The sequence below is a fragment of the Camelus dromedarius genome, chromosome 4 (assembly GCF_036321535.1).
Source record: "Camelus dromedarius isolate mCamDro1 chromosome 4, mCamDro1.pat, whole genome shotgun sequence".
NCBI lineage: Eukaryota > Metazoa > Chordata > Mammalia > Artiodactyla > Camelidae > Camelus > Camelus dromedarius.
The window spans coordinates 36,587,542-36,608,946 of record NC_087439.1 but is presented as its reverse complement, the minus strand read 5'-3'; the positions used below and the strand labels follow the sequence as shown (position 1 = coordinate 36,608,946).

Sequence of the window (21,405 nt, the reverse complement as noted above, 5' to 3'; positions counted from 1 at the left end):
AAGCTCTCCCCACATCCCTGCCTTTCTTCCCCACTCTAAGAGCAAAGCCATTCCGAGTTTCTGATGCTTAACACCTTGATGTCATCTACAGCACCCCTCCCCTTGACTCAGCCAGCAGGCCAAGCCATGCCTGTCTATCAGCAAGGCTGGTCTCCACCCCACTATCTCCCCAGAAATCCATCTGCCATTTCCTAGAAAAACAATTTGATCTAGCTAAGTATGTCACAGCACACTTTTCACCTAGTTACTACAGTCTGGCTAAATAACCTGGGAGTTGCAGTTTACTGCCCCAAAGCAGGTTCAGAAGATAATCAACGTTTAGCCCATTGTTGCCTAAGAAAATAACCCTATCCCCACAGTGAAACAGCTGCAGACCCAGTGGGTCAATGTTAAGTCAGTGTTCATGGGAAGAAGGGAGTGTGCGGCTCACAAGTGCTTCTTCATTTCATCTCTGGGCCCCAGCGTCTGATCCAGTGCCCAGTCCAATCCAAAAGGGACAGTTAAGCAGCTTGTCAGACCTGTTACACAGGGTCAGGACCAACTCTGACGCAGAGGGCAGAAGCCACTCAAGATAGCAATGACGCAGGCCAAGGCCAGGGCCAGACAGAGGTGGGGGACACAAACACACCCTTATCTGAGAGTATCCACACCTCGAATTCCCCAGCCTCTCACCCTGACTAGCACCACCACGTCACAGGCTTCCCACCTGCTCCTGCCCTGGGCGGTGAGGAAGCTGCACCCTGGCCCACCCTGTGGCAAATCCTCAGGGGAAACTTTGGTTTCCTGGATGCAGCCGCCCCACCACTATCTCTTAAGCAGGGCACCTGAGTTCTGAACCTGAATCCTCCTGACCCCAGACCCCAGGTGTTACACCATGCAGAACATAAATACAGAAGGGTGGCCAGATGTGACCGCAGTGCTCCCCTCTGGGTGTGCAGACACATCAGATCCCAGGGACAAGATGCCCCAAGCTCACGTGGAGGCGGGGGGAGTGGCCGTGCCGAGCGTGTGAGCCAGTCCAGAGACAACCCTACCCCTGAGGTGAAGAAACAGGGCTGTGAGCAGGCTCTAGGGAGGCCAGCTGTTCCCCAAGGCTGACCTCACACTTTTCCACAGGTGACCCCTGTGAGAGGGGACCCAGATCCAGAAGAGGATCAGCAAAGAATTATCACCTGGGCACTGCCTCGCTTCTCTTTCATCCACATGTACGAAGGAGCCCTAAAATTCTAGCAATTCAAGGAAGGCAGCTTTTGTTTAGTAGCAGAGAGAATCTTCCAGTGCCCCTCCTGAATTATTTCATTCCATGTTATCTTTCCATTAAATAGCACGAGTCGTGCTTGAACCCCCTTCCCCGACTGCACAGCAGACTCCCTGCAAAGAGCTGCCGGGAGGCGGCCTGTCGTACCTGGGCTCACACAGGAAGGCTGTGTTTTCGCCATCTGCTCTCCAAACAAGCCACTCCCTGAAGGACGGGTGGCAGAACATGCGGGTTTTGTCTCGCCTCTTAATGAGGAAGCAGGAGAGGGCCTCCATTCTCTGCTGAAAGTCCTCCCACCCCTGCTCCCCTTGTATGTGACCGGCATTAATCGCCTGGAAGATCTGCTCGTCCGTCATGGGGTGCAGGGACGCCAGGGCCACATTTAGAATCGGCAGCGCCCTATCAAAGGCGGCCTGGGTCATGAACTTCATGTTGCACTGCAGCAGATAGAGCTCGGACAGCGACACGGGCACCACCTTGTAGCTGGCACTCTTGATCACCAAGTGTCCCCTCTGGAAGAGGTCCAAGGTGAGTTTGAGGTACAGGTAGGAGCCGAGGCTCCGCAGCACCAGGTGGCTGCTGACTTTCCCGATGAGGGTGGCGTCGGCCTTGCCGTTCAGGGAGATGTTGCTGAGGATGTCCTGGCTGCTGTGGACCCTGTGCTGGACGTAGGCGTGCAGGTCGCTGTGGATGTCTTTGTTGTCAGGAAAGTCATCTAAGGACAGCTTGACGAATGGCAGCGCGCTGACAATTTCCTGCAAAGGGACGAAACCCAGAGAGTCACTTGGCAGACTCTGTCTTTACGTCAGCTGCATTTCAAACCAGATCCACCAGTTTTCTTTCAAGAAGGATTTTCATGGATTACAGGGACTCTTTGTTTTGTATTAAAACATGTAATAGGATAAATTGAAGATAAAAAGCTTATGTGAAAGAAATTCCTGATGCGAGATCCAATCAGCAAAGGCTTTCCCGAGGCCCTTATCCGAGGACCCAGAGCCAAGCAAGACAATGGCGACCTGGCTGCACCAGCACCGGGGCAGTGAGACCCCCAGGTGACCTGATACCCATAATCCTTACACTGTGCAACTGGTTATATAACAAAGACAGACACAAACCGACACTGTACATCTAAGACCACGGCCAGACACCGAAATCAGAGGTATCAGATCCCGGGCCTGTATAACCGAACCAGGACATCTGACACTGTCCCCACCTGCCGTAGCGAAGTGGCTGGACTTCCCTGTAGCCCTGATACCCCTGTGTATCATTTTTCTTAGTTGCTAGTTTTCAGTAAACTTTTAAATTGCAGTATGACATACAGAGGTGCACAAATCCTAACTGCACGGTGTCATTCATTTTCACAAAGTCAAATACACGTGTGGGACCAGCAAGCAGACACAGAACACTGCCAGCTCCCAGAAGTCCTGTGTCCCTTGCCACCCCACAGATAAGCACTGTCCCCACACCTATCAGCAGAGGTGGGTTTTCTATTTTTTTCTTTTTTAACATCCCACTATCATTCCTGAAGCGGCCAAGTTCATGTCCTCATTGACTGTGACACCTGTAGGAGGCAGGCTGAGGACAGTTTCCCCCCTTTACAGGGATGCTAACTGAGCCTCTGCAAACGTACACAGCTAGCATGCAAAACACGGGACTCCTGCTCCCGTGCTGCTGACGGCCAAATTCTGCTCACTGCATGAAAAACGACTCAACAGTGCATGAGTCAAATGTCCACAAAAACAAACATCAAGTTTGAATGAGGCCTAATTCTACTTTTAATGAGGAAATAAAGAACTCAAATGCTAATTTAAAATAAATATCATCCTAAAAGGGTAAAAATCAAAATCTAGTATCTCACGTCTTAACTAAAAATGGATGGGGTAGAGGAAAGAAGTCAGGTTGGTAAGAGATAATGTTAGGGTTCAAATGAGGGGACAGATGGAGAAGAGACATTTAACAAAAGCACTCTCCATCTCCCTGCAAGGGTCACCTAATGTTTAAGTTTTATGAAAAACTAGACCTTCTTTCAGAATAGACCATTAAAATCTCTCTGCTGGGGGGAGGGTAGAGCTCAGTGGTAGAGGGCATGCTTAGCATGCATGAGGTCCTGAGTTCAATCCCTGGTACCTCCATAAAAGACAAACAAACCCAAACCCCTCCCTGCTTCATCCTTCCCTTCATAAAAAAACAAAGTCCCACTGCAAACCCATACAAATAACTACCAAAAGGAATAACTTTAAACTCTAGTAGACCTGTTAGCCAGGCACTTCAAACAGCCCCCTGACTGAGTTATGGGGACCCGGGGTGAGACACTTCCATCTTAGAAGCACACGTATAGTCTGATGATGATAGGAAACTCACGTGACATCCTGATAAACGTGCTTGCGGGTAAAAAGGTCAGAGCTTTGCCTGTTCAGGGCTCAGTGGACTAATACTTCAAAGTCCTAATATAGTTTTTAATTCAGCTGCTAAGTGATTTATATCAGTTTAAGCTGTATTAATTTAAAATTGTAAAAACTTTAAAACAGGTATGTGGTCTTGGAAAGAGATTCGAGAATTTTTTTTTACCTGAAAATTTGCTCTTACAGTCACAATCAACTTCAACCAGGCAGGGAATTTAGAAATAATTTTGGTAATAAATGAAGAAAGTGTATCTCCATAATCAGGTTTATGAAACTCAGCTTCATTTAAGCCGTCTATCAAAATAATGTATTCTTCTTCAGGAATTTTCTGCTCTAAAGGATAAAACAGTTTTTGTTTTAATTAAGAACTTACACATTTCTATAAGACAGCACCACCCAGTGTATTTTAATGCACAATTTAAAGTGATAGGGAAAACTAAGGAGGTTTACATATGGCAGAAAAAATGGTTTTCACAGAAGCATATTTTCTATTAACTTTGTCGTGAAAACCAGAGCACAGAGCCAAAAGAAAACCAGTTCTCACAAAACCATTTTCAGAAACATACTGTATTACCCACATCAGCAAAATCTGCCCCGTGGACATGATACAGTTAGCTGTTCAAACCCTCCTGTCCCTGGGGTGAGCTACAGCAAAGAGCACCAACACACACTGAGACAAAACTCCACCAAGGCTCTAGGTCCCCTTCCCCACCCCACCCCCCAGAGGTCCCTCCATGGATTCTGGAAGGAAAACTATAAACTCTTAAAGGGCAAAGCACCCCACCCAAGGTACACGGCCAATGGAGGCGAGAACTCTGCGTTATCAACTCCTTCCTACCAGCCTGAAGCTAGTCTCCTACTCATTAGTGCCAACGTTTTGCCCGGGGATAAGGAGAAATGATGACATACCTGTTTTAACCACCCCTCGCCCCCCAGCACCTTCTGGCAGAAGTGCTGTGTAGGCAGGTAAACTAGCTCATAAGGTGAGGAGCAAGGAGGGAGGATGGAAAACTGAAGGCCCATAATATCACTAATGCTCCTACCGTGGAGAACATCCAAGGGCAAAAAAAATCAAACAGACCCTTCTAGAAACGGCTTTAAGTTCAACTCAACTGAGCAGAGGCCCCCCGGAAAAACATGCTGGCAAGTTCCCCAAACAATCAGCTTACTCGCCTCTCTACTTAGGAGTGCAAAATCCTCAGGGGGCAGTTTCTAGAGAGCAAGTCATCTAAATAACGTTCGGTTACAAATTAGCTACTTTGGAAATGTTCAACTATGCAGTTAATTTTTACTAGAGATGTTTCATTTAAAACTACATTTGGGAAGAGGGCGAAGGAGGGATGCTGGGGAGACGGTTCTGAGGCAGGGGAGGAGAGATTCACCCACATCCTCCCTGTGCCCACCTCATTCCTACCCCTGGGCTAAGCAGATCCCCTGCACCCCTTTCTGAGGACTGTCCCGGGAGAGGGAGGTGTGAGTGGCTGCTGGGAGGTACCGTTTCTCAGGCTGGTGAGCGGTTCCAGCACTCCCCTCTTGAAGGCGGCCACTGGGTCCTGCACACAGGACCTCAGGCTCAGCATGCTCTGGAGCTGCGGTTCCTTTATCAGCAGCTCCCGGTAGGCGGCCAGCTGATGGGACCGGCAGAGCAGAGCTGCGATGCTGTGCACGAACTCGGGCACCAGGCACGTGTAGGTGTTGTCGGCCTGGCAGTAGTGGTAGGCCACCACCTGCGGGGAAACAGAGCCATGAACGTCACCTCACCCTCCTCACGTGGCTCCTTCCACGCTCTCCCAACAGGGACGCCATTCTCCCGTTATCCCAGGTAACAAGCTACGCTGCTGCTATTCCCCAAGACTGAGCCATCACTTAGCCTGACTGATTCAGTTATTCCTTCATTTTTGAAGGAACTTTGAAGTTTTCCAAGCTCTAGGCAGACTTTTAGTTGCAACCACAAATCCATCTTGACAGCACTAAGATCAGCGCCAGTTACTCTGTACTGAATACTGACAGGAAGCCACTTACAACCGAGGGTCCTCGGCAACAGGGTACAGGTGGGGGAGGCGGCCTGGGTCATGGGCCTGGCTCCCAATCTCCTGCTCTCATACCAAGTGACGGAGAGCACGATGGATCTGCAGTGAGTGCAATGATACCTTTCGCTGCTTTGAGGAACTCTTTCAAGTCACTGTTTAAGATGACTAAAAGTCCACTGCCAGTGTCCTACGATACTCATTTTCATGAGTACCTTTTATTTGGAGTACTTTACCTTAATTCTGTCAAAAGCCATACTTTGCATTAAGCATCTCTAGTGTCTATTTTAAGACCCCCTTTAAATTCATTTCTCAGCAGCCAGACGAGCGAATCTCTCTCTGAAAGGCTCCCTCCGGAGCAGGCGGTTACCTTAGACGCGAGGTACTTCACTGCTTCCTCTCTTGGCCTCTGGTTCTCCGGAGTATCGGACCCAGGCCCAGAGAGTGGTTTAGCTGTGCTGGTACCGCTTGTAGAAGAACTTGGTGAAAGCAACGGCGTGAAAGGAGGATCCTGGGAGGAGTCTGAAGCTGCGGTGAAGAGAGGCTAGTTTCACTACACTGACAACAAGGGTAGGGTGGGAGACTGAATGTACTTCTTGATTGGACTCACATTATTTTAAAAGGTAATAAGTGAACGTGGTCCCAAATGCAAAGGCCCAGATGAGAACACAAGGCTCCCTTTCAGCCGTGTCTCCCACCACCCAGGTCCCTCCCCGGGAGAACTGCTGTTTCTGGTTTCCTTTTTCGTATTCTTCCAGCTTTCAAAAAAAACTTTTGTGGCTCACTTGTTTCTGTTCACCATGTTAGAGACACTTTTAAAAAAACAAGTTTATTACACATAAAATAAGTCATGAATAGTCCAGTATTTGGCTACCACATCCCACTTTAAAGTAATTTTCTATCCTTTCAGTAAATTCGGTATAAAAGACAAAGGCTGCGGAGAAGCGGGCACAGAAGAATTCTGCACAGATTCCTGGCTTTTTATGCCAGAAGCCCAACCCCCTTGGTTTTTGGACCCAAAATTCCCTAGAGTACTTGATCAGGCCTCATTGCCCATATGAAGAGGAAGATAGGCCTGAAAGCTAGGGGAACACCAGGGCCGGCCGGCCGCCCGCACCCCACGTCACAGCCGCAGAGGACTGTGACAGACTGACGCCTTCAAACAGCTCTCCAGCATCTGATCACAAACCTGATACAGCAGCTGGAACCACCTGAGGAAAGGGGGAATTGATGTCTGTCCAAACAGCAATTTCCTCCACCTATCTTACATTAATGTAAGAAACGAGACAAGGGGTTAGACACGGACATACTTTTAGGTGATGAACTGGGGCTGTTGGAAGCGATCTGCCTCATGCGGCTTCCGTGGCAGCTGAGCGCCACCAACTTAGAGATGATGGCCGTCTTCCCAAAGCCCACATTTCCCACAACCACCGCTCCTCTGTTTTCCGTCAGTTCTGTGTTCCTCAAGTTTTCTTCTATCTGGTGAAAGAGCCAGTCCCTTCCCACAAACACGGAGTCTGTGGTTACGCTCGGTACTTCAAACAACAGGGGCTTCAACAAAATGTCCTGTGGCTTGTAGGGAGCAAATCGTGCTACGAGAAAAAGAAAGATCATTATTTTAGAAAAATGTCATATTTTTATACACTAAAAAACTCAGTTTACCATTGCTTGCATATCACTTGAGCACAGCCTTCAGTTTTACCCCTAGTGATACTTACACACACACACACACACACATACACACAGACATTATCATGTTTTTAAAAGAGGTGGCTTGAATGCTGGTTATCACAGACTTCCAAAGTTTAGTGGCTGAACTCATCACAGCCACTATCACAGCAGATGCAAAGATAAATACCTTTAACTTCCTGTGCCCTACCTCCGGCCGTGTTGTGCCATGGTAACCTAATTGACGTTCGGAGGGGAGCATTTCTCTGTCCGTCTAAGTAACTCAGGTCTTCCAATTTGGTGGAGCTGGTCGCTGTAACATTAAACTGAAATTTAGTCTCTTCAAAGTTGAGTTTAACAGCATACACAAACTACCATAAATTTATAAATTACTAAGCAATTCATTTCGGGCTTTCAACAAAATTGACTTTGGGGTGATTTTGGTTTTGTTTACCCACCCCAGTTAATTTTTCTGGCAATGTTGTTAATTGCAAAGTGGACAAAACCAAGTGCTCATTACTGAGCCAAAGTCATGTTGATAGGATTGCCAGGAGTCTGCATTATTCCTAGAAAGAGGCAAACTTCATCAAAAATTTTTCTGAAGAAACTTGACAATCAAGTGCCACTCAGTAAAGCTTCAGTACTTACTGAAAATACACAGCATGGTAACTGGTTGTCTCTGCAGCTCCAGAGAGCCTTCTGCTGTTGCTGGAATTCCAACCTTGTTAACTAAGTGAGCAGATTCTTCATGGACAATTCCACAGAGCTCAGAACACTAAAAGTCAGCTCTTGGCAGTAAAAGTAGCCATGTGGACTTTATTGGAAACAACCATATTCCTAAGCTTCAAATTTATATATATTAGTAGAATGTTATATATTATACTATATTATGTATATATGTATCTTTTAAAATTCTAAAAAATCATCACATTTACCTCTGGTCAATAGCATAGTTACTTGTTAAAAAGCATTAAGGGTCTATTCAAGCATACATAAGCTTGATTATAAAAATAATCAGAATGAAATAATTTTGTTAATTCGAGGCAAATCTTAAAAGCAAATACATGGTACATGTTTTGCCTTAAAAAAATTAAAAACCTCTTATTTACATATACAACCTAGGTCACAATGAGAGAAATCAAAATAAAATTAACCTAATTTGGTTTGTGGCTGAAATGGTCCATCATAAAGCACTGCTGATCTTAAACATATGGTTTTGTCCAGCACAATAAAATACAGACGTCATTTGAGGGCAAATGATGGGGGAGAGGGAGTCTCATTCCTGAGGCTGAGGCTTCTGAGGACTGGTGAAATCACTAGTGGGACCAAGCTTCCAGGGACAGAAGTCAAGCTGGACCGTGTGCCTGCTGAAGACCCTCGGCCACCCCACGGGCTCTGATGCAGTAGCCGACCACCGACCAGCACCACTTGCCCGACCTGGGCCCTTCCTCCTTCCCCTTCTAAGGCCTCAGTCCTTTACTCCCTCACTGTTAGCACCACCTCCTCTCACTCCTTGGTTCAATAAGCACGAGTTTGTCCACGGCCTGGCTCTGTGATGGTGCGTCCCTTCTTGCTACATTCTCCAAAGGGCAATCAACCATGTGCCCCACTCACCTTCCCAGGCCGTGGACAAACATCAACACCTTGACTTTACAACAGTGTGCACTGATGCTCTGTATCCCTTTGGTGCCTAGCCACAGCCTGTTTCCATATTCTGTACACATTTATGCTAGGACTCCACACCAATCTTTCCTATTAGAAAGATTCAGCTAACTCCTTATGCAGGATTTCCAGGTAGACCTAATTTATGGGAATCCAATGGCAACCTCTAGCTTCTCCCCAGGTCCTTCACAAGCAGAGCACATGACACTTCCTGGAAGGCCACCAGGCCACACCTCTTGCCCTGGTTCCCTACAATAATACAGCTTGGGACAGATTTCCAGGCTCCTGCCTGGGACCTGGGACTCTGCCTCAGGCCTCTGCAAACCCCTGCTCTGCACGCCTCACTGAATACAGCCAGGTGCTGGAGGCTGAAGTAGAAGGGGCCACCCCAGCTACCAGCCACAAGCCGGTTCAGTTCAGAGTCAGAACAGCCCTGAACACAGCCCTGCTGCTGCAGCCTCCAAAGGGTTTCCTATCTCCCTTCCTACCCTGGCCCCTTAACACACGACATTCAATCCATAATTCTAAAGGTTTAAGAAGAAGGATCTATAAATGGCATTCCAAAGAAAGCATTATTAAAAAAAAAAAAAAAGCCCTAGATTGACACAGATGCAGGGAATGGTGAGGTTTCAAATGCCTGTTTTCAGATATCCCATCACCACAGTTTCAGCTCCAAAGTTATGCAACAGAGCAGCCTCAGCACCTCCTGACCTCTGCCTGCCTATTTTAAATATGAATAAGCTTCATTGAAATGGACCACCACTCCCAAGCAGGGCTGCAAGCTGCCAGATGCCTGCTACCTCTGCTTTCTAAGGTGTGGTCACAGCCACCAAGAGTGACCTGAGAGCACAGCAGGGACACTGCAGGTGATCCCCGCTCAGCAGAGCAGGTGACTAGGCCGACAGATTCGAGGACATTACAAGAATTAGACTCACTTCTCCTATTTAACAGTAAATGCTTTCAAATTCCTAAACACTATTCAGGGCCCAGAAAAATCAGAGGTAAAGCAATAATTTCATGCTGCAATAAACCTACTGCTAATATTGCTACAGTTAAATTAATTATACACTCACTGCACACACACATTAAGTCTAACATCTGAGTGAGAAGTACATTTTAAGATGCTGCAGGAAAGAGGGTTTTTAGGGGGAAGGGAGTTGGGGCAGAATCAGGGAGACTTGTCTAAGCTGAGCAAAGGAAAACATCTGGTTTGAAACACCATGGACCAACCTATCAAAGGTAAATGCCATTAAATCCTGGGCAATTACCAGTTAGAGTTTCAAGAAAATTGGCAGGTAATTTTGTTTGTTGGTTTCCTGTAAAACTAAACACAGTGTTCTGTGATCCACTTAGAAAGTGCCTCAAAAGAAAAAAACAGTAGTCTGAAATAGTAGAACCCAATTACCCAACCTCTGGATTATCTAAGACATTTTAAAGACTTCTCATTCTGCTTTTTAAAACTTTTTTTTAAGTGAAAGCAAGTTTATCTAGAGAGATACACATTCCATAGACAGAATATGGTCTGTCTCAGAAGGGAGACCGGCGTCATTCTGCTTTTTAATAAAGGAATTAGGTGTCTGTGTCATACATTTTGATGTGTCACATACAGGAATAACCTGACTGCAGTTTTCTAAATCAACTCCACTCCAACAAATGCTTTGACAAAGAAAATCTCTGTAGACTGAAACAAACACCAAACCTAGCCAACCTATTTTTAGAAACTTTGACCAAAAAATTTCAGTGTACTGGACAGTTAACAGTGAAGAGGCAACTCCAGTTCTTTGTAACAGGCTCAGTGATGGTAAAGGCAGGCAGCCTTAGGAACCTGTTTCCATGTTCTCAGCCTCCAGGGGAAACAGGTCCCTCAGGGAAGCTGGCATCACTCTCCCTTCACCTGTGAGTTCTTACTCTGCCCTCACAGACCAAAATACTTTTCTATCAAACAGCAATTTCTCTGTGTTTACCTGGATCTTAACATGCAAACATTCCCAAGAGATCTCAGCACATGGTCCTCCTCACGTTTCTTCAATCCTTTGAACACTGTTGCCTGCTGCCCTGTTTGCAGCAGCCTGCCTTCTAATCCCTAGACAAACAGCGCTGCATGTAGTCTATAACCCGGGTCCTTCATTCCTCCCAGTGAGACTTGAAAAATCTTGCCATTCCCTTTTAACTGAGGTTCAGCTTTTTGAGGTAGGAGGGTAGGCAATAAAGAATCTACTAGGTCCCTAGCTCTTTAGCAGATACTATGACATAAGGTACTTGCCTATTTCCTTCCAAAATATGCTTTTAGTTTATATATATGCAACACGGGAGAAATGAACAAACCCATTAGGCTAGGCAGTCACTGCTCAACCCCAGAGGTAAAACCTTCCCAATTCTGCAGGAGGTCTAGTTCAAGTGCATCCGTGGATGCTAATGAATGAGCACAGCAGAAATCAGACGCCCTGCTCTATAATCACTGCTGTCTCCTGGAAACGCAGAGCTCACACCCACTGTCACTTCACGAGGCAGGAGACCGCAAAGAGCATCAAGCAGAAAACATAACCCGAAATGGGGTCCTTTTAACACTGTTAAATTAATTTATCAAAGTGTCTCCTAAATTTAAAATAGCTTCACTGAGTTGAACACAAGCTCACTATTTTGTTGAAGTCAAGAAAGCCATGAAGTCCTGGGATAATACGAATGAATCATTCATTATATCTAGGTTAAAATGGCCTAAAATGCCTTGGGTGCAACCTATTATGCCGTAGAGAGTGGGATGGTGGTGGCAGGACACAAAAGCTTCTGGAAGAACCATCACTCAATGCACATAAAGCTCTCAGTACTTCCCTCTGGTAGACACCCCAAACCCTTCTTCTGGAACAAGGCCATTTTACTTCCTCTGAAAGTGAATTAAGAGTTGTGTCTCAGAACTTTTCCATTAGGGCCATTTGTTTATCAGCTGCTTCAGAGGACTACTGTAAAACACACCCAACAACAACCAGAGTGGCCCGGCACATCCTGAGGGAGCAGTATAGAACCACAGAGAAGGCCTTTGATGTGGGAACAGAGATCCTGGGTCCACACATTAGCAGAGGAAAAATCTTAAGCAGGACGCTGGTAACCAAGAATGTTCAAAACAAGTTTCTCTTCTAAATTCAACCCAAGAGAACTGGGGTGAGCAACTCTGGATCTTAAAGCAGGCACAACAGCTCAGGTGGAGAGTTCCCTTCCCCACCCACCCCCAACTACCCTCCTGGCCTCAGGACCACCCACTGACCAGCCAGCCAGCACCAGCCACCACTCTGCTTTCTCTTGCAGCTCCAGCTGCCACATTTCGCTAAGGCACATCTGTCCTGCCTGTTTTCATTTCCTTGATGGAGAGCTCTCGTTTCCGTTGCTTATGTTTTGAACTGTGAGCTCCCTTCTAACTGAATTATACAGAAATTGGACCTCCCATCTGTACAATAGGCCTCAATTATTAAAAAAAAAAAAAAAGTTTGAAAGTTGGATTTGAAATTCTTTAAGCGGATAGTAAAAAACTCATTCTAAACAAATCCCATTTATCAAGCTGTAATGATAAAATCCTGAATTTACTTGGGCTAAAAATAACGAAAACAAGGACAGGGTTTTTGGCACTTTCTTCTCTCCTACACAAAGAGCCATACAGTCCAAATACTGGATTTAAAGAATTCCAGAGGGGAAAGATCACTTACAGACCATTAAGTGCAGCCTTGCCATTTCACAGATGGGTAGACTGAGGACTACAAAAGGTAAGTGCGTGACCCACCATCCCAAGGCTGGCTTGTGTCTGGATTAGATTCCCAAGTGAAAAGGGTGAGCAGGGGGTGCCTCAGACAGAGTGAGATCACCCTTCCAGGGAGAGGCGTGGCCTTACCTGCAACGGAGTTGGGCCGTGGCATTATTAGCGAGCTGGAGCTCTGAGAATAAGGGACCGGACCATCTCCAACTGAGGCTTCGGCTTTGGGCAGCATGCTCTCCGCTGGCCCGGGGGGCTCCTCTTCTGCCACTGGGGAGCAATTATCTGCCCTGCGATCATGAAGAACTCCCTTCTGTACCCCTAACCTTAGGCTTCCGTCCTTATTCCATTCCAAACTGGAGCCACTCCGGTCATCATTTTCGGATGAACTTGTAATTGTGGCTGAAATGAGAGACCAAAATACTTTGAAGGAAGCCAGGAATAGCTGAGGCTGAGAATTCTCTCTCTTACTCACACACCCCCCACACACACATACACACACACTGCCCTCCATGTAATCAATGGAAGGTTTTCTGGTCTGCCCAGATTTTTATCAAAGTATGTTTCACACAATGTATTTTGGTAAATTAGAAGAATGTTGCTTATCAGGGGAAATAAATTGCTTAATAATTCTACAGGGGAGGGGAGAAACTGTGATAAGAAGATAATGAAAAAGCTGTCTAAAAGTATCTGAGAGCAACAGTAAATCTGTGTAATTTGGAAATGACATATCCTCTCTTTTAACAAAGATGAATTGCTCACAAAAGATTTCGTATCTCACTAAATTCCTTTGAACCTTTAAATACTTTTCCCAAATTAACAACACTTGTGCATGGAGGGAGGGGGCAGGGCAGCACAATGGTTAATGCAGAAAAGATGCAGGAGCAAATCTATGAAAACAAAATACAATTACAAAGTTAAGCAGAAATGCAATCCTTAGAATTAAGCTTCATAATAACATCTGCTCAAGACGATCCAGAGAGTCTGACCTGACTTTATGCCTTTAGCAGCTTAGACAGGAAACCTCTACCTACCCACTGCAGGGAAAAATACAAGCATGGGAAAGGATGCATGATTGCAGAACTAAAACATAAGCTTTTCTAGGAAAGCCAGGATGGAAAAACATCTTGGCAAAAGAGGAGGAATATGATGAAGTTAAAAAGCAACACTCACCCTACAAATCTACAAACAGCCACTTCTGATTTAAAGGCGCTGAGCCGCATGTGATTCCCTGGCAAGCACAGGCCACCGTGGGCCCAATGCTGGCTGGCGTCCTTGGGAATAGGAGCCATGTCCTCTGATCCCTATTTGGATCCCAGCAGCCCAGACCCTTAAAGCAAAACTTAAACGGGAGTGCGCCAGGTCAGAGTGTATGCAGGACCCAGCTGCCCAGGTTAAACTGCTCTATCAACACGCCAGGATGACACACACTATCAGCAGGCTGGTGAGTTAGCTCCAATAGAGTCTGTTATCTAGGATCAAAGGGTCTGCAGCAGTTTGGTTTTGTTTTATTTTTACAATGTTCTTTATGGTTTAGAAGCAAAGACAAAACAATTTCCTCACTGTGATGTGACCACAGGGCATCCTGTCACATTCCTAAAACTATCTTTGCTCCTGCTGCCCCAGCCTGGACTTACTATCCACTGCTCATGTCCCTGCTTAAAAACCCCTCCTACAAGCTGAAGCCTCCTTAGAGCGTCTGTCAGGAGCTGATCTCTTCCTTTTCTGAGCAGCACAGAGCCTGGCACATACCCAGGGCTCAGTAAATGTTTGCTTTTTCAATGAAGGAGAGGAGCAAATGAACAAACTTCAGGGACACAACGCTTAATCTCACTGTTACTGGTTCAGGATTGTGGGTATTACGTCCCTAACGGAGTGTAGGTTGATCTGGGACAGGCCCGTCACACTCTTTGGGTATCTGTCATTACTCTCTGCATTTCCAAGTTCTCTATCAGGAGTGTTAATACTAGTCTGTCTGTCTGTTTGGAATCAACCACAGCCTTCATTGCATGTTTTCTCAAATGGTTCATTCACAGGAGCCTAAGTGTATGAGGTATGACTCTTTCCATCCTAAAAATGCTGGCGGTGGTAAGAGCAGCAGCTAATACGTATTGAAGGTCACTATGTGTCAGACTGTGCTGAGGGCTTCACAAGAATACTCTTTAAGTTATTAATGAGATTATTGCTTATAAATGGTAATGAGTTATGAACAATCAGCCTGTTAATAAGTTGTGATTGTGTTATGAACTGTCGTTTCCAAGTCCAGCCAGGACTCAGGGTGCTTTCCTTTGGGCATGCTTTAATTAGTTAGGTTCCCGGGCTACCCTAACGTCTAAGTTACAGAAATAGTTCCAGGCTGGGGGTAGGGTGACAGGCTAGGTTTTCATGCAGTGGCTGTTTTATTTGGGGGCACATATTCTTAAGGTGAAAAAGAGAAGTCACAGTTTCGTTTTTGCTCATTTGCTCTCCCTAAGGGCTTTGCACTTCAGAATCAAATCCCAAAGGACCTGATCTTAACCCAGACCTCAAGCAGTGGGAGCAGGAACTGGGACTTCCCTAATTCCTGTTACAGGTGACAGCACTGGAAGTAGGACTTCCAGGACCCAAGCAGCAGCTGAGCAGGGACAGCCGGGCCAGGGCTCCTGGGTTGCAGGGACAGGCCGGAGGACTGGTTCTCACTGCACAGCCACAAGCGCCCAGGCCCCGATGAAGGACACCGTTCAGGTCCTGGCAGTGAGAGGGAGCAAAGTTGGGGGTGGGGGGTGGAAGGCCCCCAGCGGCAGGAACAGTAGCTGGGAACAGCAGTCCCAGACAAGCCGCCACTTCAAAAGAAGGATATTATGAGTCTATAATATGTTTGTAAGTGTAAGCGTCTCCAAGGTGAGAAGCCCTGAAGCCATAGGCCCTCCCACCAAGATGTCCCACTGAGACTGACCCCTCACAACACTCTCCCTGGGGTCCAATACCAGACCCAGCCGTCTGGCCTGAAGCCCAGGCAGTGAACTTTCATCTCAGTTCAGGTACAATCAAGCCCCGAAGCAGGTCCACTGGGGCAGATAAAGGCGCCCGTTTCCCCACACAACCTAAGAAGCACACCAAATAGGGCAGCTCCATCCTCTCCAAGGAAAGGAAAGTAGTTCTTACAACAAATGACAGGCTATCCAAAAATACCTGTTTTTCTTCCAGGTTAACAGAAATAAACTAATTAAGTTAACCCAGTCACCTTCAAGTTAACATACACACACACCCCCCACCACCTAGGGCAACATTCTAACTCAGATGATTTGTTTGTTTTAAAAAGCTCTGAAAAATAAGTACCACTTGACATTTTCCAGAGACTAGGTAATCTTGAAAGCTCCCTAACAACTCAAAAATTCTAACATCTTACTCCTTCAATTCATATAAATGCCAGTGTTTGTCAATTAAGACTTGCCATCATCACTCAGATGGGGTCTCAACTGTTCTGCTGACATGCAGGATTCTGTAAAATGAGTGACTTATCAGGCCTTAAGTTTTGTCAAGCTGTGAGGTTAGGCTTGACAAGTCAGTATGAAATGAGGTTTGGTACTGCTCCTTGTGCTAGTTCTGAACTCACATGTGCTGGTTCTGAATTCCATGTAATCTGAAAATTCCACTTAGCTAGAGACGGAGGGTTAATTCCCTCTGCAGTAACAGCACATTTAACCAGACCTACTAGTGCACAGGGCAATACTATTTCCAAAGCACTTTCCAAATATACTAGGACAAATACATGATCACTACAGCATGTGAGAAGAGGTGGAAAGGCTCAGAATCATCAACCCCACTTTATAAATACGGAAACGCACGCGGGAGAAACTGATCACACACACACAGTGAGTCGTACGTCTGACACCAGTCCTGACTGCATACGCAGTGTGTATTAAAACTTCCTTTGCCTTGCACAGTTCTCAGCACGTAAAAGGAGTTCTTTAAGTATCTGTGGCTAAAAAGTATTTGGCAGTTCATGAAGTCTGCCTTGTTAAGAAGAGCAGCCCCTGGGCAGGGGCTGGTGGAGAGAGCCAAGTTGTGGGCTCAGAGCAGCCAAGAGGGAGTCACCGGCCAACAGGGGGAGGCAGGGAGAGAGGCCCACTCAGTCATTATACATTTTGCTATTATAAGGCGCTGCAATAGAACCACTCCATCTACTTCCCAACTTCCCCTCAACCCCTCTTTGCCTATTGAAGGTTCTCTCATGTGTTGAATGTTCATTAAAAATAGAATTAAAAAAAAAAACAAAACAATAGAGTCCAGCGCCCAATAAGTAGTTTGGTGGGATCTAAATCAAATTGTAGGTTTAAAAAAACATTAAGAAGTAAATTAAATGGACTACCTCCAGAACTGTTTAGGAACTAAGGGCCATTGATATCAAACATATACATAGAGCTAAATTCTTCTCTCTCTGAGCTGTGGAACAGACCACAGGTGAAAAGTGCGAGGGGCCTGGGTTCAAACTGGCTTCTCCCCTTTTGAGGAACTGTGGGGGGGCATGTCTCTCTGGGCCCAGGACTAGGAATGGGCACATTTTTGTCTTTACCTTACAAACATCTTCTTGTGTGTTTGATAGTACTTCTGTCTTTATACTGCCTACTAGGGATCTTAAAACTTCCTGCTCACTTATAAACAAAATTAGTAAAATCTCATGCACCTAACCCCTGACTTCATCTTTTCTCTCATTTTTATTTCCTTTCCCCAACTCACACCTTTCCTGAAAAAGAAAAATCTTGTTTTGCTAAATATCTATGAGCATTTCAGATCCACTGAGGAGGGATTAAGTGTCAGTAAGTAAGTACCCCTAGGAAATAAGAACAGCAACAGTGGCCAACGTGAGTATTACAACAGTGCTCACTGTGCACGGGCCTAAGCCCACACGGCACCTCACTCAGCACTCCTAACAGCCCTGTGGGCAAGGAAGCCCCAGCGCACCTGAAGCCCTGCTGTGCTCGAGAGATGCTCCACACTGTTCAGTCGCACCACACTGTTAGAAAACTTTGAGCTTGCCTTCCAATACGTGTATTTATAAACTATGTACATGCACTACTCTAATGTATTGTAACACAAAACATACACAAAAACATACATTTTGAAAGGATTTTTAAACACCCCCAAACTGAAATTTTCTTCAAGCACTCCACACATCGTCTTGCATTCCCCGTTTTCAAAGCCAGGGCTCTGTGAAGAGAGTCCTGGGTTGTGGAGGAAGTCTGACAGAAGGACAGAGATCGAGTGCCTCCTAGACCCTGAGTCCCCAGGACTGGTTTCCTCCCCCACACAACTGAAGGAAAATAAAGTAGCCCTGGAAAAAACCAAACAAACATCTCTGAACTTCTACATCCAGTTTAATGGTTGACAGGAGGAGTTTAAACGTTAAAACACTGGGCCAGTGAATTAAAGGTCAAACAAGAAAGAAACAGAAGAATGGCTGCTGAGGAAAGTGGGAGAAGGGAAGTGAAGAAGGGAAATCCAACTCCCGCAGGCACGCCTCCTCTGACCTGACGGCATAAAGGTCACTGAAAACTATGGAAAGCAGGGAAAGTCGATGAGAGCAGGAATGATCAGAGCCACACATCCAGGAAGCCACGTGACCACAGCCCGGTTCCCTGGACCCAACAAATGCAGGCCCTCCCCTCCTCCTCTGTGCTCCCACCTCCCTTGGGTCGGGCTGTCGTGCTGTCCTCTGGAGCTCCTGGAGCGACAAAGGGCACGACTGCAGGGATAAAACCAGCCTGCATGGAAACTTCTGCCCAGAAATGCCAGACAGTGCTTCTCTCCACCCCACCTACTTGCTCACAGATGGCAGGGAGCAAAGTCTGAGGCTCACTCGCGGGTGCCTGCTCTTGCCTGGCTCAGCCTGGGAAGGAGAGGGTGCAGGGAGGGTGGCCTGAATCACCTGGTTCCAGAGGACTTTCTGGCTTCTCCTGCCACTCCACCTGGCCAGCAGCTTGTGGCTCCTCCAGCCAGCCCTGTGTCACCCCCGTAGTGCCGTGCTCCTTCTGGCCGGGCACAGGGGCCCTGTGCTTTGGTGTGTAACAGACAGATCTCTGTCCCAAACCTCCAGCTCAGCGCTCACCGCATTGCGCAAGGCGTGCTCTGTTATGACACGCAGCAAGGCTGGGGACCTGAGCCACAGCCACGTGGTCACAGCAGCGCTCAGCAGGCCTCTGGCTGTGGAGACACCTGAAGGGGCAGCTGGGGCAGGGCTGTGGGGGAGGGGAGGACAGGCCTTCGGATTTCAACAGCATGAAATTTTCTAGCAATAGCTCATGACACAGTGCTTTGGTAAGGCGTCATATATTCTGTACACCAAAGACCTAGACGCGGGAACTTCTGACTTAGTCCAATGACTCCACAGAGTTCCAGACTCTTCCAAAAAAAAGAGCGTAAGGCACTATTAGTAATTGGCATTATTATGCACCTACAGCATACACCTTCCATCAGAGGTGTCAATCACTATCATGTTTGAACCCCTTTTCAGCAACTGACAACTTGCCCAAGTCTCCAAGGGCAGGGGATCATTCCTGCTCCACAGGCAGACAAGTTAAAGAAGACACTGTGCCTATCTCTACCGTCCCCATTCTGAGCACACTTGCTTCTGGTACACGGTCGGTGCCAATAAATGCTTCAGACAGAGCAGCCAGAAGAATCCAACCACGGTCTGAAAACAAGTATGGCAGGAGGTCTGCTAGCCTGAATCATCACTGGAGACTTCATTCTCACACTAAGTACGTTACCGAATTATATATGTAAAGGCAAATTCTCCTCCACCCAAGAGATTTTAAAAAAGCTTCCATAATTAAGGATGATTTTTTAAATTGCAGGCAATGTAGCAAAATGCATATTAACACAGATTTCAAACACTCTAAATAGTTATTACCAAATCAATTTCAAAGCACTTCAATTTAGTAGTGAGCAGGGCAATACAGGTGGCAACAAAGCAGTATTAGCATAAAATCCAAAGGGCAGGATTTACAACAAGTTAGAAACGAAAATAAGACAATTAATTCCTCTTTGTATGCCTCTCTCTGCAGCCGATCATCTCCCTTGGGACACATAGTCCAGGAAGTAAAAGGTCTAAAGGTACCTCTGGAATCACTCTCATTTTACAAGCCGAGGAGGGCACAGGAGACACGAGAAGATAAAAGTCAGCCCGTACTAACTTTCTTTTATATGCTAAGCCACTGGACAGAAAAAACAAGTATTATCAAACTCCAGCAAGCACCAGCAGGACACTAATCAAGTGTCCGGTATTTCACCGCAAGCCACTTTTGCAGGAGCCATAGCCATGTTTCTGTGAAGGTATTCCCCCATCTAAATTTATACCTGCCTCCCAGCTTCAAAGTGAGCAGGAAGAGAGCTAAGTAAGATAAGCTCACCTCCTCCGTCCCCCAAAGAAAGGGAAGTGGAGCGGCAGCAGGGAGCACCCGTGTTCCTGCTTTGCTCTTTTCAAATTCTGAGCACTTAATCATCCTGAAAGCTACCTGGCCTGGTGGAATGTGGTGGCTCAGGCATGGAGGAGCAGGGCAGGTGGAGGACACATCTGCTCTGTCTGGGAGACACGCCTGATGCCCAGTGCCGGAGATGGCGGGGTGAGATGCCTGTCCGCTCGGAATCCCCTCCCCTCCCCTCACTCCACAGGGCTGTCCTAACACCAGCTCTCTAAAGGAAACACATGCAGCACACTACAGAAGTGATCTGGAGATTACAAATGTCAGCATGTATGAGCAGATGGCAGAGAAAGGAAATGGAAGGGTGGCTGACTTTAACAGCCTCTCTCTCTGCCAGAATTTTTTAAATTGCTACCTGTAAACCCTTCTCCTGGCATGTCCATCATTAATGGATAGGAAGGATTTATTTTAAATCTTGACAGGAAAGGTGAGCTTTGTTTCTCCTCATCCAATATCTATCCTGTTTCTTCCTCAACAGAGAAAAAGCCCATTTCTTTGAAGCAAATACACACACACACAAAATACTGATCACGGTAAGGACATAAACAAAAACTCAACAGTATGTTTATATCCAAAAGTGCTTTAAAGCCCACTATTTTCAGTGATGTTTTCTTTTCTTAATCAGATTGTTTTTCACACAGACTCCAATGCACAGGCATAGAGGTATACGCTGTTTCATCGCACTTGGCAGAAATTGTTTTTGTTTTTTTTTTTTCAAATTGAAGGTTTGGGGCAACCCTGCATCAACCAAGCCTATTGGCGCCATTTTTCCAACAGCATTTGCTCACTTCGTATCTGTTACATTTTGGTAATTCTTGAAATATTTCAAACCCTCCACCAGCAAAAAGATTACATACAACCCTACAAATAGCTGAAGGCACAGATGGTGGTCAACATTTTTTAGTAATAAGTGCTTTTTTAATTAAGATATGTACTTTTTTTTAGACATAATGCTACTGCACACTTAACAGATCAGAGTACAGTGTCAAAAGCTCTTACATGTACTGGGAAACCAGAAATGTCATGTGATTCGGTTTATCGTAGTATTTGCTTTATTGCAGGGGTCTGGAACCGAACCTGCAATATGCCGAAGTCGGCCTGGGCTTCATTTTTCTCTAAGCTGAGATTAATGCGGTCTCCAATTTCCATTCATAACAGTTGAAAGCAAGTGACATTCAAGGGAGTG

At 46.2% G+C, this 21,405-nt stretch overlaps 1 protein-coding gene across 7 annotated transcripts in view; it reads right to left on the bottom strand.

Moving 5' to 3' along the window:
• The window catches only part of TANC1 (tetratricopeptide repeat, ankyrin repeat and coiled-coil containing 1), a 206,615-nt gene that overhangs the window by 41,169 nt on the left and 144,041 nt on the right, over positions 1-21,405 (bottom strand). For 4 of the 7 annotated variants that reach the window (XM_064484816.1, XM_064484813.1, XM_031451472.2 and 1 more), the window contains exons 8-14: positions 12,895-13,158; positions 7,546-7,668; positions 6,998-7,279; positions 6,058-6,215; positions 5,156-5,387; positions 3,827-3,993; positions 1,406-2,013 (exon numbers count right to left, since the gene is read on the bottom strand). In XM_064484816.1, the coding sequence (XP_064340886.1) occupies positions 1,406-2,013; positions 3,827-3,993; positions 5,156-5,387; positions 6,058-6,215; positions 6,998-7,279; positions 7,546-7,668; positions 12,895-13,158 (1,834 nt within the window). The remainder of the gene's footprint in view (positions 1-1,405; positions 2,014-3,826; positions 3,994-5,155; positions 5,388-6,057; positions 6,216-6,997; positions 7,280-7,545; positions 7,669-12,894; positions 13,159-21,405) is intronic. The other 3 variants (XM_064484815.1, XM_064484814.1, XM_064484817.1) reach the window with 2 other exon arrangements.